This window comes from Camellia sinensis, chromosome 11 (assembly GCF_055761805.1).
Source record: "Camellia sinensis isolate YWXY chromosome 11, ASM5576180v1, whole genome shotgun sequence".
NCBI classification, from domain to species: domain Eukaryota; kingdom Viridiplantae; phylum Streptophyta; class Magnoliopsida; order Ericales; family Theaceae; genus Camellia; species Camellia sinensis.
In genome coordinates, this window is record NC_138971.1 from 80,667,179 (window position 1) to 80,680,415 (window position 13,237).

At 40.5% G+C, this 13,237-nt stretch overlaps 1 protein-coding gene across 1 annotated transcript; it reads left to right on the top strand.

Moving 5' to 3' along the window:
* Positions 1-1,027: 1,027 nt before the first annotated feature.
* On the top strand, positions 1,028-2,770 carry LOC145802440 (uncharacterized). The gene is made up of 3 exons (XM_082895154.1): positions 1,028-1,206; positions 1,861-2,265; positions 2,377-2,770. Exons 1-3 carry the CDS (start codon positions 1,028-1,030, stop codon positions 2,768-2,770), a joined length of 978 nt encoding a protein of 325 aa, XP_082751280.1.
* Positions 2,771-13,237: the final 10,467 nt, after the last annotated feature.

Consider the following 13,237-nt stretch of genomic DNA (forward strand, 5'->3'; position numbering starts at 1 on the left):
TGAACTTGAGAATTGACAACTTAGGTGATTTAGAAAAACATTAAATAAGTTGCTTAAGTAAAAGCAATATCGTTAAGTTACAACTACTCCGTAAAAGTAATATCTAGTGAGGATGTTGGCCATGTGCCTAACCAGCAACGATCGTGGGCCAATATAACTGTTGCATCTACTCGGTCCAACATCAAACTCAAGTATGTCCCTCCAACGACTGTTGATGATAGTATTGTGGTAGAAATGCCCACTAGATCTGATCCCTTGGAGAAATGGGATTCATGTCTTGTTGGCTATAATTATCTACGGAATAGTGCTTTTGGGTTGTGGAAGGCTAATGGTCTTAAGGAAGTGCTTACAAATGGAGATGGCTTCATGTTTTTCATATTTGATACCCCTGGCAGTTGCAGAGAAGTCCTCGAAGGAGGCCCGTGGTACATAGGTGGTTATCTTCTCATTCTGAAACAATGGAAGAGAATGATGAAGCTAGCCAAGGAAAAATCTACTAAGATTCCAAGTCTAGGTGAAATTCTTCAACATTCCTTTGGAGTATTGGGACCCTAATGGTCTAAGTTGAATTGCTAGTGCAATAGGGAACCCACTTTTCATGGATTAGCTCACGGCTAGGGATAGTAGGGTGGCATTTGCTAGAGTTTGTGTGGAGATTGAGGCCACTTCAAAGCTGCCTTCGCATTTCCAAATAAGATGTGAGGAAGACGCTGTGTTAGTCAGAGTTGAATATCAGGGTCTCTCCTCAATTTGCAAACATTGTCAAATATTTGGGCATAACACTGATAAGTGTGTGTCCAAACAAGTGGCCCAACTGATTTCCCTTCAAAAGACATCCGAGGACAATGCTTTCGAACATGAAGAAGAATGGACAACCATTAAAGCCAAAGGGAAGAGGAAGGTGGGTGAACCTGATCTAGAGGCTATTCGAGAATCTGTGGAGGTACCTGAACCAAACCCAGTGCCAAATTCAACCATAGTTCAATCTCTGGAGACTTAGGAGACATCGGCTGGAAAAAGCACATCTATGGAAGAACAGAGCTCCGAAAGTAGAGTGGATAGATTCCAAGAAAGTGTCTTGGAGATTACAAAATTGGTAATTCCTAATGCTGTTGAACTGCTGGAGGCAGTGGTTAATGATACCACTTCTACAAAAGAGCTATCCAAACCTGATGCACCCTCACATCAGGCAAGCCAGCCAACAAGGTACAAATCCTCTGGCAAGGGAAGCAGCAACTAGAGGAAAAAGAAGAGGAAACTGTTAGTTTTAGTTAGTTGTGGGTTTTGTCTCATTATTCTTTTTGTTTCCCAATGACTGTTAAAATTGCTTCATGGAATGTTAGAGGATTGAATGATCCATCTAAACATAAGGAAATTAAAATTTAGTGCTTAAAGAAAATATTCATGTCATTGGGGTTTTGGAGACAAAAATAAAACAGATTAGTGAGAGTAAAATTTGTGCTCAATGTTTTGGTAATTGGCCTATTCTCTCTAATTCACAACCAACTGTAACTGGGAGAGTCTGGGTGTGCTGGAATAATGATTTTTGTGATGTCCAAATGATTTCTATGTCCAGTCAACATATTTTTTGTAAGATCAATGATTTGGCCACTAATGAAGATTTTTTTGCAACTTTTGTTTATGCTGAAAATAAGCACACTTTGAGGAAAATTCTTTTTGAAACTACGTATCACATCTCCCGAACCAAATCCAAATTTCCATGTATTTTCTTAGGTGACTTTAATGCTATCAGATATCAGCAAGAAAAAGTTGGGGATCTTCTAACTAGACTAATGATCATGAGGAATTTAACACCTATGTTAATGCATCTGAATTGCCTAATTTATCCTATGGGGGCAGCCAATTCACTTGGGCTAACAAAAGGGGTGATGGGGTTTATATTGCCACTAAAATTGATAGACTGCTTGTTAATGAGTCCTGGCTTGATCAATTTCCTGAGTCTACTGGCTCATTTCTTCCTTCTGGTATTTCTGACCATTCTCCTACTGTGATCAATATCAGTGTCACTAGGTGTTCCTTTAAAAAACCTTTCAAATACTTTGATTTTTGGTCCCAACATCCTGAGTTCCTCAATGCTGTGTCTAATACCTGGGATCAGTACATCAGAGGTGTCCCTATGTTTAGGGTTTGTCAAAAGCTGAGACAGCTTAAGGTTAGGCTTAAACTCTTGAGTAAGAAGGATTTTAGTGATATCTCCACTCGTGTCCAAGCTTCCAAGGCTAGTTTGGATTTTGTCCAACTAAAGTTGGATAAGGATCCTGTGAATCTAGTGCTTCAAGTTGAAGAGAGAGAGGAATTTTAAAAATACCTCGAGCTTAGCAAAGTGGAAGAGTGCCTTGCTCTTCAAAAATCCAGAGTTCAATGGCTAGGTCTTGGGGATAGAAATAGTAGTTTCTTCTTTAGGTATGTGAAAGGTAATATCAATAGAGGAAAGATTCTGAGTGTTGATTTGGGGGATGGTACAAGATCTACTGACAGTACTGATATTCATAACACCTTTGTTCAATTTTATACCAATTTGTTTGGTTCCCCCTTCATGGATCAGTATAATGGCTTTGAGAGGATACAATCTTTGGTGAAAACTAAAGTTTCTACATCTCAATTGGTCATGCTTGCTAGACCTATTTCTGATGCTGAAATCAAGGAGGTTTTTTGGTTTCTTAAGGACAATAAAGCTCCCGGTCCTGATGTTACTTTGCTGGGTTTTTCAAAAGCTCTTGGGATATTGTTGGGAAGGAGGTCACTTTAGCTATTAAATCATTCTTTGATTCTAGTAAGCTTCTTACTAAGATCAATAGTACCATCATAGCCCTTATTCCCAAAATTCCTAATCCTATGTGTAGACAACCCATTTTTGACTGACCTTAAGACTCAGACTTCATCGATTGAGTGCTCGGTGATTGCGCATGTTGTGCTCGTTCTGAAGTTTCGGAGTTTGGCTGAGAGCCTTGCCTCCAAGCCTCGGAACTTTTTGTGCTTTGACTCGGTCTGCGGACCACGTCTTGTTTTCTCTTCCCGAAGGGAGGGAGACAGGCTACTTTTCGTGATCATAGGCCACTATTCCCGTTTGGAGACTTGCTTCCGATTTTCAGAGCCGTCGGTCGTGCGCCTCGGCTCGGGACCGCCTAACATTCTCGGTTTACCCCAGTTTTTGGAGCACACCTTGTTTCCTCTATCTAGAGGGACACTGTGGTCTAGGAGACCACTTTTGTGGTCGTACGCCACTTTTCGGGCTCAACAGCTAGTTTTCGGGGCACCCGGCTGTGCGCTTTGCCCCTCGAAATCTCGTTTTGCATTTGTGTTGGTTCATTTTTGGCATGAACCTTGCTTTCCTTGTTTGGGAGGTGGTGCAAGGGTGGGAGACCAACTTTTCACCTTGGAGACCACTTTCTCCCCGCCAGCCAGTTTTCTTGTCAGGAAACTGGTCTCCTTCATCTTTGGGCCATATTTACTAGTCTTCCACCTAACCACTAGCTTGCTTTCAAAGTGGAGACCACCAATTGGGGCCACCAACCACCCTTTGTTTTGGGAGACCACTTACCCTGGTCGGCCGACCAGGGAAAGTAGTCGACCGACCACCCTGTCTGGTCGGCCAGCTCCCTCCTGTTTTGTTTGTTTGAGTGTGTGCCAGCTGTGCCAGCTGGAAGGCACAGACTGTATCCTCCATACACGTGTGTGTTTGCTTGAGCCTTAGTTTTTAGCTTCTTGAAGAAGCTTTGGCCTTGTATCTCTATAAGAGAGGCCCTCCTCTTCCTTGGCACTGGTTGAGACTTCTCTTTAAGGCGAAAAATATATCTCACTCTATGTCTCTACATTTTAGCTCCAAAAGTGTATTGTTCTTGGCCCTTTTACTTTACACCTCATAACCATAAACTTTCACCATTGATTTGAGGTCCTTGGAGGTTGTTTTCAGAGGTTAAGGAGTTGGTTTTTGGTCCCAAAGTGCGCTGGTTTTGCTGAGCTTCAAGGGTAATCATTTTTCCCTCTTTGAAGCATTATTTTGATCCTCCTCTTAGCCTCATTTGGATGCTTATTTGAGCCTTGTTGTCAACTGAAAAAAGGTTCATATTTAAGTTATTTTCATGTTTGTCTAATGCTCTTTTGGTGTTGGGGGTCATCTACCCTCTTGCATGCTCTATTTAGCATGGTGTTCATATTTTGGGCTGCCTTAGCTCTATTTGAGGTTTTTTGGGTCATGCATGCATTGTTGTGTATGGTCATGGTTCAATCTAGCTTACTAGCTTTGTACATCGGGTCCACTAGCATGCGTTACTTGGGCTTTTGGCATGATTTAGCATCATTTCTACCATGATTTCAGTGCATATTCCATGGACATGCACTCACATTTGTCACTTGTTCCATGCATTGGAAGGCTTATGCTTTGAGCCTTAAGAGTTAGCCATCATGTATGCATGTTTGCCTAAGCTCATGAGCTCCATTTCAGCATGTTCTTGACTCTTAGTTTGGCATGATTAAGCTCTGTCCAGAGCTGGTTTAGTGGTCTAAGCTTGGTATTGTATGCTCCTTGTGTATCGCTCTTGACTAGCCCTATGCTCTAGGCTTTCTAGCATGCCTCATTTGTATTGTTTGATTGATTTGGGCATCATTTAATACTCCATTTCAGAGCATGTAGCGTGTCATACTCTCGTGCATGTCACTCTCTAATCGCGCTTAAGAGTTGTGCCTTTATGCTTTACTTTCGAGCCATGAGTGGAATGTGCATTTCATGCTCTTTGTGCCTAGGTTTTATTGAGTTTTGGCCATTGATTTGAGTGTGGCCGAGGCCCACTCATTTTGGTTTGAGTCCATTTTGCATCGAGTATGCCATTGTAGTTCATAGCATTGTGCATGCCATGTAGTTCGTCGCATTGAGTATGCTATTTGATATTCGCATCGTGTATGCTAATTGCATCTTGCCATATTGTTGCGTATGTTGTCTTGCATTGAGTATGTGAACATTAGCATTGTGCATTGTGCACGCCATTAGCCTTGTTAGGTTGTCCATGTTGCATTTTATATTGGCATTGTGCTTGCTATTATGTCATCCTTTGCATGTTGTTGCATGCTTAGAGTCGCATTGTGCATGCCATTGTTTGTTGTATTGTGTTCGAAATAGGAGTTAGTCCGAACACGTGAAACAAGGGACGTTTCGTACTCAAAATGACGAAACGTGCCTCGATTCTCGGTCGCCGACACTCTTGATTACCCATGACGGAGTTGTTGGCTTTAGGTGCTTGTATGTGCATTCATTTCACATTGAGTCGTGCAATTCGACTCCTCGGCCATCATGCATCGGGATGCATGATTGGTGGCCCAAGGATCGAGGACTACACTCCCTAGAGCTTATGCAATGATGGGGGAGAGTAGTCGTGCACACATATGTTAAAAATACTTTGCCGTGCCCTTCCCTTTCCCTTTGTTGCAGAAAAACAGAATCCAGGAGAAGAAACTAGTCGGCCGACCAGGTTTTCTAGCAGGCCGACTACCTTCTTTGGTTTCCACCATAAAAGGTGGTCGGTAGTTGGTCTCCCATGCCTATAAGCTATTTGGCAGCCTTCCCATAGTTTCCCGGGGTGGAGTTTTATCTCTTTGGAGCTTTGTGCAAATTTTTGAAATCAATTGCAAACAAAGGCAAGTCGGGCATCGCGATGGATTTCCCGACAAGGCGACTCGAGCATGCATGCATCCTTTATCATTCAAGGCAGAGCTAAGGCAGTCCACATTCATGTAGTTTGCATGCTAGTATAATTGCTTATTTAGTTAGTTTGTTAATTAATTAGAGTTGTGTAATAATTAGCTATAGTTTATTATTCATTTTTGGTTGTGTAATAACTAGCTTAATTAGATTAGCTTAGATTAGCTAGTTGGTGTTGTATTATTTATTCGGACCCTCCGTCAAGAGGGCCAACTGTTGTAATAAGTGTGCGTGTGTGTGATGTATGTCTTCCAACCCCACGTCTTTCTCCCTTTTATTTACTAGCTTATGATGGTGAGTTTTAGGGCATGTTTCAATTAGCATCCTTATGCTCACATGATTGCACCCACTCATCTGTCTTGCATGCACCGGGCTCGGCGCATCATACTAACTGCATTGTATTTCAATTCCAAGTTGAATACATGTTATCTGTAACATCTCATATGCCATTTTAGAATAGTCGAGCCTATCTTAGTTGCATTTTGCATGTGTTGCATTAGCCATCTTAACATGAACTAAGATCATGCATTGATTACTAACTAGTTTCTGTTTTGGCTTGGAGTACTCGGTGAGTGTTTATGCTTTAGCATCCCTGACTGTGTGTGAGTGATTGCCATGATAGGATGCTTGCCATGAGCCTAACTGCTTATGTGATATACCTGCCTGAATGCCTGTGGGTGAAGGTTGGATTACTTGAATTGGAAGAATTCATTGATTGCGAGTTTTAAGCCCAATTGAGAGTGGCAAAACACCATGTTTTCTAAGCCCACTTGAGGGTGGCAAAATCCGTATTTTAGCCTACTTGCGAGTAGCAAACCGCTTTCAAAAATAAACATGAGATGTTTCGTTCCAACTTAGACGATCCAGTCTATACTTGTATGTTGTGCGCATCACGTAGCAATTCTAGGCTAATAAACTGGAATAAGAACGCATGTGTTTTCAAAAACTCGATATCATGTTTAGTAGTGGCCGATCTTTGATCGGGCGAGCGGGGGTGCTCATTACATGACCTTCCCTAATCATACCCAAGATCCCGAGCCGAGGCAACTTTGGTGACGACGGACACATGGCCTTAGGTACGAGTCAGGGTTTCCTAAATCCCCCAAAAATAAAATATTTAGGGGGTGACTCTGTATCTGGAAAAGTAGTCCATGTTTGACACTTCTTTCTAAGAATCAATTTTTCAAAACGATTTGTCGGATTTGGACTCTTTGGTGATTTATCAATCTCGCATTGCACTTTGCGAGATCAGATTAAGAACCGTGACATTTGAGTCCAAACTGTAGTAAGCCCAATGGACAAAACAGGATTTTCTTGGGACGTTCGGGGACGTCTACACTATGCAAGTTGGTGATTACAGACCCATCTCCTGTTGTAGCACCATCTACAAGTGCATTGCCAAGATCATAGCTAACAGAGTTAAGATGGTGCTCCCTGATCTTATTGACCCTGTGCAGTTTGCCTTTGTCCAAGGTAGAAGAATCTCGGACAACATCTTTCTGTCCCAAGAGATTATAAGAGGCTATCATAGGAGTTCTAAAACCCCTAAGTGTGCCATGAAAGTGGACATCATGAAAGCTTATGACAATGTGAGGTGGGATTTTATTCTAGATATTCTCACTGCGATGGCCTTTCCTCCTTGTATGATAAATTGGATAAAGGCTTGTATGACTAGTCCCTCGTTCTCTATTTGTATTAATGGTAGCCTTCACGGGTACTTTAAAGGGGCTAGAGGGCTTCGGTAGGGGGATCCTATGCCCTCCTATTTATTTGTGTTGTCTATGGAGATTTTAGCTAGAATTCTTGCTAAAAAAGCTAGTAGCCCTATGTTCAAGCTTCATTGGAGATGTGAGAAAACCAAAATCGTCAATTTGTGCTTTGCTGATGACTTGATGATCTTTAGTAAAGGGGATCCTGGTACTGTCAGCCTCATTATGCAGGGTTTGTAGGAATTTAGGAGTTTGTCGGGCCTAACACCTAGCCCTAGCAAGAGTAACATCTATTTCTCGGGGTGTAGTAAGGAGCTTAAAGAGAACATTCTTCATATTGCCAACTTTACTGAGGGTACCCTCCCTGTGAAATATCTGGGGGTGCCTTTGATCACAACTAAGCTTAAAGGCACTGATTGCCAAATTCTGATAAATAGGATAACTAAGAGGATTAAAAGCTGGACTAATAAACTTTTGTCGTATACGGGTAGAGCCCAACACATGCAGTGGTGGTTATGTTGGTTAGGTAATTGTTTTTATTTGTTGTAGGGCGTGCCTGGGGTATGCCCCTTGTAAACTTATAAATTTCATTGTCTTTATTTTATGACTTACCGTAAAAAAAACTCATCCAGACCATTCTATTTTCGATGGAAGTTTATTGGTCCTTCATTTTTGTTCTCCCTAAAAGGGTTGTTCGTGATATTGAGAGCCTTCTTAGATCCTGTCTTTGGTCTCTGGTTGAATTGAAGAAGCATAGTGCTAAGATTGTTTGGAAGAAAATTTGCAAATATAAGAATGAAGGAGGGCTTGGCTTTAAGGATATGGAGGTTTGGAACAAGGCTGCTACAACCAAACATGTCTAGTTTCGGTTCTCTGGTGGGGAGTGTTCTATGTGGTGCCAATGGGTCAAGTCCTACTTGCTCAAAGGTAAGAGTTTTTGGGGTATAAAAATGCCTAGTGATCCTTCATGGGTTTGGAGGAAACTTATGCCTCTTAGGCACTTAGTTTTCCCTCTTATCAAATTCAAAATTGGTAATGGGGAAAATTTGTTTCTTTGGTTTGATAACTGGCACCCTCTAGGTTCGCTATGGCATGGGTATGGGCAGAGGATCTTCTATGATACGAACCTACCTGATATTACCAAAGTCAGTTCCATTGTTTCCAATGATTCTTGGAAGTGGCCTATCTCTAATTCATGGGAGATAAAGGAGTGGATTTCTTCCACCCCCCCTTCCGTTAAGCCCTCCAAAGATTCTCTGGATACCCCCTTCTAGAGCTTGACTGCTGATGGTATGTTCGCCATCCATTCTACTTGGGACTATTGGAGGGATAAGGGCCCCAAAGTCTTTTGGTCCAAACTTATCTGGCGGATTCCTTTAATTCCTAGGGTTAGCTTTGTTGTGTGGCTGGCTATTAATGAGAGGCTGAACACTGGTGATAGATTATAGATGTTTGGCCTTGTCCCTAATCCTAGTTGCCCTTCTGTCATGTTCTTGAGGAGAACCACTCCTACCTCCTTTTTAGGTGTGCTTATTCTTCTAGGATTTGGGCTGCTATCTAGACTAAGTGCAGTACTAGCTGACCTGATATGTCTTGGTTGGAGACTGTTGATTTTATTACTAAATCCACCAAGGGTAAAACATTACAATCCGTAATTATGAAACTGTCCTTTCTTTGCACTGTCTACCATATTTGGATGGAGAGAAATAGTAGAATTTTTAGTAAGGTGTTCAAACCCGAAGAGATTCTTACTAACTCTATTGTCCAAACGGTTAGAGGCAGAATTCTTTCTATGGAAAATTTGACTACATCTGCAGGTGATAGCTAGTTTTTGATGCAATGGAACCTTCCACCTAAAATCGTGAAGCTGTCCCATGCTAATGACGCTAGTAGGAGATTGAGTGGTGTGAGATCACCTATATTGAGGGTTGAGTGAGGGTAAGCATATAGTGAGGGATTATCTAATTTGGGTGTTCTTTTGCAGGTGGGCATTTGAATGAAGTATTCTCATTTATACATTTAATGATGGTTCCCTATTTATAACCAAGAATGGACAAGCCTTATGGAGGGTTGAGTGATTTGAGCCAAGATATTCATTTTATCAAATGTGGGTTGAGTGAGGAGAGGTTGTACATACATGATGTTCTAACAATCATTATATATTATATATTTTTTATGCACGTTAAGGAAGCTATCATGTACATAGTCCCTTTGTGGATTCTAAGAGTGCATGCGAGTTGTGGGCCAAGTGTTGGGAGATATTATATGGAGTGGAGAGAGTTCTAAAATTGTGGGTTCAGTGATGGGAGGTCCCAAATAGTGTGTCTGCTTTTTCTACTTCTCTATGATTATCTATAAAGTCTCGGTACTTATCTGTTACTATATATTGGACATGTATACTTCCTCATGGTCCGGTGAAGTGGTGGTGGCTGCATGATGCGCCCTTCCAAGAGGCAACAAACAGTTTGGACATGTACCTTGGTGATGGCTGCTTTCAGTGCCTTGTCTAGCTACATGAGAGTGTTAATCAGTTGTCTTAATTCTTGTTTGTACAAAGTTATTTTTAGTTTTTGTCTCTTAATGTTAATGGTAAAGGCGCCTACTCCTACGGGTTGTGTAGGAGGGCTTTTGTTTGGGCTTGTTTTCTTCTTACTTTAACTGTGTTGCTGAATTTGACTTCGAATAAAAAAGACTTGTTGAAGCTGTTATGTTACTCTTTTGGTCACTTCCAGTGCTCCTCGGTGCTCTCTATAGATTGATGCCCACTTTTGGCTACTGGTTATTCATGTTGTACAAGACCCCTATCCATTGCAGGACATGGTTTTTGTACAATTCACTGGCTAGGTTCTATATTCTGTTTCTTTTAGTCAGCGTTCTAGCTTTTGGGTTGGATTGTTAATTGTTTTATGTTTTGTTTTCTCTTTGGTTGGTGTTGTGGACTGAGCTTCGGTACTGTCTTGCTGAGGCTTTTTCTTTTGTATCTATGTTACGACCTGGGGCATGCCCCTTCTAATTCTATAAATCCTTTGTTTTATTTATTTCTTATTCACCAAAAAAAAAAAAAACTACTCCGTAAATTCTCTTTCTTGGAGGCTAAACAAGATTAGTTTGGATGAAACTTGGCCTCTTAAACAAATGAAACTAATAGTTGCCTAAGCTAATTAGCTCGTAGAACAAAAAGAGAGAAGGTTGGAGAAGGACAGAGAGAGTTAGGGAAAAATTTACTTCTTCAGTGGTAGAAGAAAAAGTTAGAGAAAAGAATGGGAAATAGGATAAAAATTAAAGGGAATTCAAAGTCATCCTTTTGGACTTGAAAATTAAATACATAGGTAATTTACAAAACCTTAAATGAGATGCTTGAGTTAAACTAATATCGTTAAGAAACAATTACTTAGTAAAATCTCTTTCTTGGAGGCACTTGTCTAATTCTTCTTTACTCATTTTACATTACCGATTCATTCTTTAATCGATTAAGTCCAAAAGTGAGTGTCTTCTAAAGTGAAAGAAGTCTCAACCAAGGGGTAATTTAAGGCATGAGAGAGGTCATGCCATTGGTAATGAACCCTCAAAGTGGATTAAACCATTAAGCATAACCTCCATTTTAAGCTTAAAAGACCCCAAGTTTGAAACAACTCTCAAAAGCAAATAAAAGAGTGAATAATTGAGGGAGGTTGCAGAGATTTCAGTGCTAAAATGGAGTGCAAAACAATACTAAAACATGCTTTGAACTTAAAACAATGGTTATTAAAGAACGAAAACACCAAGCTAGTGAAGGAATTAACCGTACAACTATGCAATACAAGCCCAAACTAAATTAACCAGCCCAAAAACAGAGCCAAAACAGGTTAAAACGAGGGCAAAAACATGATAGACTTAAGCTAAATTAAGCTAGAAAAACATACTAACACATCAAGCTAACTAGGTATGCAAGCAAGATACAAGGAGGGGAGGCTAACCCCTCCAATTTTGGACTTCAAAACAAGGTTTCTACCACTAAAATATCTCTGAAAATCAGTGATTAAAAGGCCCAAAAAAGTTGGTTTAAAGTCATAAGAAATGGCACAAAAGCTTAACAAACAAAGAGACAAGAAGAGTGGACCACCCCTTAACACAAAGTAACCTCAAACCACCATTTTTAGGTCATAAAAATAGAGGTTTTTGTAGTTGAAAATTAGGCCAAAAACAATACAAAATGATGGTAAAACAAGTTATGCAAAACAAGTTTAAAAGGTGAGTCTTATACCTCTTGAAGCACAACACAATTTTAGGCAACAAAACCAAGGAAAATCACTTTCAACAACTCCAAGAAGACCTCCTAGAACCTCAGCTCAAAGATAACCAACTTTTGTCAAGGATCTATAGGCAAAAGAGAAGTGTATCTCTACTTGTACGCACAAAAGTTCAAGAGAGAGAGAGAAATCTAGACAGAGAGGATTGTAAAGAGAGGCTCCCAAAATTTCTTCAACCTTGAAAACAGTAGAGAAGGTCTTCTATATATAGAAATATAAGAGCTCAGGTCGAAAATATCAATTCAGAAATAGTTGGAGCAGTATGGAACAGCTGGAGGGGAAATATCTGCACAAAAACTGACTTTTAACACCAATGGCTGGCAAGCATCATTGATGGCCAACAAGGTTCATTTGTGGCCGGAAAGGACCATCAATGCGCACATGGCTGGCAAGTCTCATTCAATGGTTGGACAAAAAATCTGCTTTTTGGGCCCGACTTCAAATGGGCATATCTCCTTTATCCGGACTCCTTTGCAGGTCATTCTTGAGTCTAAACTGAAGCCCCAAAAGTCTTATTTCAAATGGTGGCAGCCTCAAATCAAAATACCAAGTGTGCAAAAAGATATGCGCATTTTTGTGAAGACTGCTCAATTTTGGCTTAAACGGATAGATGCCTAACTCCAACCAGCCATATCTCCCTCATTCGGACTCGGATTTAGGAGATTCTTGAGTGTAAAATGAAGCCCTTGAAGTCCTCTTTCCAATGGTGGTGGCCTCATAACTTAATTCCAAGTATACAAAAGGATAGGCCTGATTTAGTGAAGGATGCCTGATTATGTTTTAACAGTTCAGGCCCAACTTCTTCCCCAACTAGGTTTCTTCCCTCCACTCTTATTTTCTTCAACTCCAAACCTCTAAACAAGATGTTTTGAAATATTTTTCAATGATTTCATCTCTCTTTCATGTATTTCCACTTTGTCCTTGCTCGGTTTATCGAAAAGTGAAATTTTTAATGAAATACGAGCCTCAAAACATCGTAGAAACTTGTTTTTTTCAAAAATGTTTTGAAAGAGAGGGTTTTAAGGTCTAAAATCATTTTGGTCAAAAAATAGTTTTGGTCCAAAAATGGGGTGTAAGGTTGGGATTTGAAGCTCCTTTTGCCGAAGAAATCAAACCTTTGCACTGCACAACGTTCACTACCAAGTAAGCAATCAGTGGCGCCAAAGTCTTAAGCGCGGTCAAAAATGAGGTGTCTACAGTTGCCCCTCTTTGACAGAACTCAGAATTCATGAAATGAAGTGAGTGAATGTCGAAGCCCAAAGACGACCCATTTTGACAAGGTCGTAAGACTTGGGCAAACAAACAAAATGCAAATGCAGTTGGTTGAACCCGAGGGTTGCCTACATATCTCTTTACAAGAAAAAAACTAGCCTAGTTCAGGGGCAGAATGCAAATGATACACAATATAATGAAACAATGCAAATGATATGCAGTTCAAATGAGATAATCAAACCATAAGCAGTGCAAAACCACATAAATATCATAAAGGGATGGAGATGCAACATCAAACTACGTTTAACACA

Coding starts and splice junctions, on each gene's coding strand:
- LOC145802440 (XM_082895154.1), top strand. CDS start 1,028: ATGGAAGAACAGAGCTCCGAAAGTAGAGTGGATAGATTCCAAGAAAGT. Junction 1,207..1,860: donor CAGGCAAGCCAGCCAACAAG/GTACAAATCCTC, acceptor CTATGGGGGCAG/CCAATTCACTTGGGCTAACA. Junction 2,266..2,376: donor TTGGATTTTGTCCAACTAAA/GTTGGATAAGGA, acceptor TCAAAAATCCAG/AGTTCAATGGCTAGGTCTTG.